Here is a 3,646-nt window from a genome sequence, read left to right on the forward strand (position 1 = left end):
GCTTCAACATTCTCATCACGGGATACTTGATAGAATTCGATTTGATCAAATCCTCGTGTAACATTCTCCACAACCTCTTTGTATGCTTTCATTCTCTCCTTTTTGGGTTGATACTTGCCTGTCACCTGATTCACAATGAGTTGAGAGTCACTAAAAACCTTTAGACACCTTATCTGTAGTTGGTTTGCCAATTGAAGTCCGGTGAGCAAGGCGTCATACTCGGCTTCGTTGTTAGTAGCAGGAAAAGTCAGACGAATTGACTGTTGCAGCTTGGTGCTTTCAGGGGTTATGATAACGATACCAACTCCGGCTCTAACAAGGTTCGAGGAGCCATCTACCCGAAGCTCCCATTACTGTTCGAGAGGACCTGGCTCTTTGGGCTTATCCTTATACTCAAGGAGGAAGTCAGCTAATGCATGTCCTTTGTGTGACACCTTCAGCTCATAAGATATATCGAAGGAACTAAGTTCGATTGCCCGCTTAGTTATTCTTCTAGATAAGTCTGGCTTGGAAAGAATAGCTCGTGTGGGATAGTTGGTGAGAACTATGATGTTATGTGACCCAAAGTAGTGTCGAAGCTTCCTCTTCGCATATACTAATACTAGTATAATCTTTTCTGCCTTGATGTATCTTGTCTCAGCATTTGTCATTGTCTTACTTGTGTAGAAAACTGGATACTGGTTTTTCCCCTCCTCTTTGATCAGCACGACACTTGTGGCTATGCCAGAGATTGCTAAATACATAATAAGAGTCTCACCAGGTTTCGGATCAGATAAGATTAGATGTTTAGCCATGTAACACTTCAATTGATTGAGAGCAACTTGCTGTTGAGGTCCCCAAATATCCTTGTTCTTAGATCTTATCGCATCAAAGAACAGTTTGCACTTATCTCACAATCGAGAGATAAAGCGGCTAAGAGTTGGGATTCGGCCAGTTAAAACATGCACTTCCCTGCGAGTTTTCGGTTCCTGATTCTATATAAGAGCCCGAGCCTGGGCTGGGCTCACCTCTATTCCCCTCTTGTTGACAATATGGCCGAGGAACTGCCCTGAAGAAACTGCAAAAGAGCACTTCGAAGGGTTCAGCTTCATTTTATATTTTCTCAAAGTGTCAAAGACTTCTTAGAGGTGCTTGGGATGATCCTCCTTCTTTACAATCTTAACCACCATGTCATCGATGTAGGTTTCAATCGTCTTTCCCAACATCTTGTCAAAGATCTTGTTAACGAGGCGTTGGTAAGTGGCTCCAGCATTCTTGAGTCCGAAAGGCATGACTCTGTAACAGTAAGTGCCTTTCTCTGTTATGAAGGCAGTTTTCTCTTCATCTTCTGGATTCATAGGGATCTGGTTATACCCGGAGTACGTATCAAGAAATGTGAGTCTTTCATAGCCAGTGGTAGTGTTGACCATCTGATTAATTTTGGGTTGTGGAAAGTTGTCCTTTGGGCAAGCTCTGTTCAGATTGGTAAAATCTATACACACCCTCCATTTTCCATTCTTCTTCTGTACTACCACCACATTAGAGAGCCATTGTGGATAGTGTACCTCTCGGATGAAGCCTGCCTGAAACAGTTTGTTTACTTCTTCAGCAATAATTCGATTGCGCTCAAGAACGAACCTTCTATGTCTTTGCTTGACTGGTTTGAACGTTGGATCCTCCTTCCGGCTATAACATAAGATTGACGAATCGATTCCTACCATGTCCGAATGATCCCAAGCAAAGGTATCTACGTTCCGCCGAATGACATTAATTAACGCTTTGCTTTCTTCAGTTATGGGGAAAGAGCTTATAGAAGTTACGTTCTAGGGATTGCCAGGGATTACTTCGACAGCCTCGAGGGATTCCTCAATAGGCTTTGTAGCTTCAATTTCATCCTCTGTTTTCAGGTACTTGGGCACTGGATTCTGTAATTGCTATTTGGACATACTCCTAGGAGTCACAACTGATTGAGACTGCTTATCCATGTTTTTCGCTTCATTCTGTGTCAACATGTTGCATTCTTTGGCGGCAACTTGATCTCCCCAAAGATTAATAACCTCCTTACCGTCCGGAGACAAGCATCGTATCACTTGATGAAGGGTAGATGGAACCTCGTTCATTCGGTGGATCCAGCCTCTTCCTATAATAAGATTATAAGAAGGATGGATCTCCGTTAGAACAAAGTTCTCCTTCAGTGTCCTCTTTGTTGCGGTAATGGATAGGTCAATTACCCCGAAGAGGTCCACCTTTGTGCCATCAAACCCCATCAAGGGACTGGAGGTGGGCCGAATTAATGATGACAGAATCTCCAGCTACTCAAAGACTGCATTTGTGATGATATTGGCACTACTACCTGGGTCTATCAAAACCCTCTTGATCATGCAATTCACCACTAAGAGACTGATGACCAACGGATCCTCATGGGGGAGTTGAACTCTGGATAGATTTCCATTGCCGAACCCAATACTGATACTACCTGAAGCAATAATATTTACTAAGGATAACCTTCTTAGCTTATGGGTTGTCCTCAATTTGGATCTATATACCTCATCTGACTCTTGATCATCCTCCGATCTTCCATGGATTACATGGATGACCTTCACTTGATTACCTTCGACTTTCCAAAGATTAACCTCCCGGGGCTTCACGTACTCCTTTGTTGTGAGGTAGTCTACCAATTCACCTCTCATTATCATGCTTTCCACTTGCCACCTAAGGGATCTATAATCATTAGTTGTATGCCCGTAATCTCTATGGTAGGCGCAGTGCTTGTTCTTGTCCCTCTGCTTCAAAGGTTGCTTCATTGGCTGCGGGGCTGCGAACCTCATCTTATTTTCTTGAAATAGTGGAGCCAAGGTTGTGCGAAGAGGTGTGAATCTCTCCTCTGTCTTTTGCCTTTTTTCAGGTACCTGAGTGATTGGTGCTGAAGCGTGCTGGTTTTTTTGGCTTTTTGAATTTAAAACCCTTTCCTGAGGTTTATTCTCCACTGTGACGAGGGTGGCATGTTGCGCTCGGTGGGCTACATTTTCCTCAAGTCGGATGTAGATCTGTGCCCTAGCATTGAGAATTTGCATATCCGGAGGGGAATATTTAACTAGGGACGTATGGAACTTGGTTCCCTGAATCATTGCAAGCTTGAACGTTTCTATTGCGGTAGCAGGATGGCAATCTGCTATTTTCGAAGCCTCCATGTTAAATCTGGACAAGAAATCCTGTAATGTTTCGCTTTTCTTTTGCCTTATGGTGAAGAGGCTAGCAATACTCTTCTTCTGCTTCTTGTTTCTGCAATACTGCGCCAGGAACATAGTGCACAGAGTTTCATAGTCCGGAATAGATTTGTGTGGCCTATTCCTGAACCATTCCAACGCAGCTCTAGTTAGACTAGTAGGAAAAACTTTGCATATCCATAGATCGTTGTGATCGTCCAGAGCCATCTTTTGTGCGTAGTGATCTACGTGTCATGAAGGATCTCCCGTACCATCAAACTGGGTAAAGAAAGGCATAGTGAATTTCTTAGGTCTGTCAATAAGGTATACATCATCAGTGAATGAAGTCTTCACTAGAGAGTTCTTATGCTCTCTGGCCATCTCGGTGGGCGTTTGAACTCTCAGGAGTCTCTTCTCGTTAAAGGCCTCCTTTACTCCTGCACCGTCTGGAACGCCATTAG

The 3,646-nt window shown here is 43.5% G+C and overlaps 1 protein-coding gene across 1 annotated transcript; it reads right to left on the reverse strand.

Moving 5' to 3' along the window:
- Positions 1-2,291: 2,291 nt before the first annotated feature.
- LOC132281610 (uncharacterized) lies at positions 2,292-3,413 on the reverse strand. Its single transcript, XM_059783302.1, has one exon. The coding sequence runs from the start codon at positions 3,411-3,413 to the stop codon at positions 2,292-2,294; it is 1,122 nt and encodes a 373-aa protein (XP_059639285.1).
- Between the last annotated feature and the right edge of the window lie 233 nt (positions 3,414-3,646).

The sequence above is a fragment of the Cornus florida genome, unplaced genomic scaffold (genome assembly GCF_030987335.1).
Source record: "Cornus florida cultivar Cherokee Brave unplaced genomic scaffold, ASM3098733v1 CherokeeBrave_3.0.0_Hap2_Chr11, whole genome shotgun sequence".
Classification (NCBI taxonomy): domain Eukaryota; kingdom Viridiplantae; phylum Streptophyta; class Magnoliopsida; order Cornales; family Cornaceae; genus Cornus; species Cornus florida.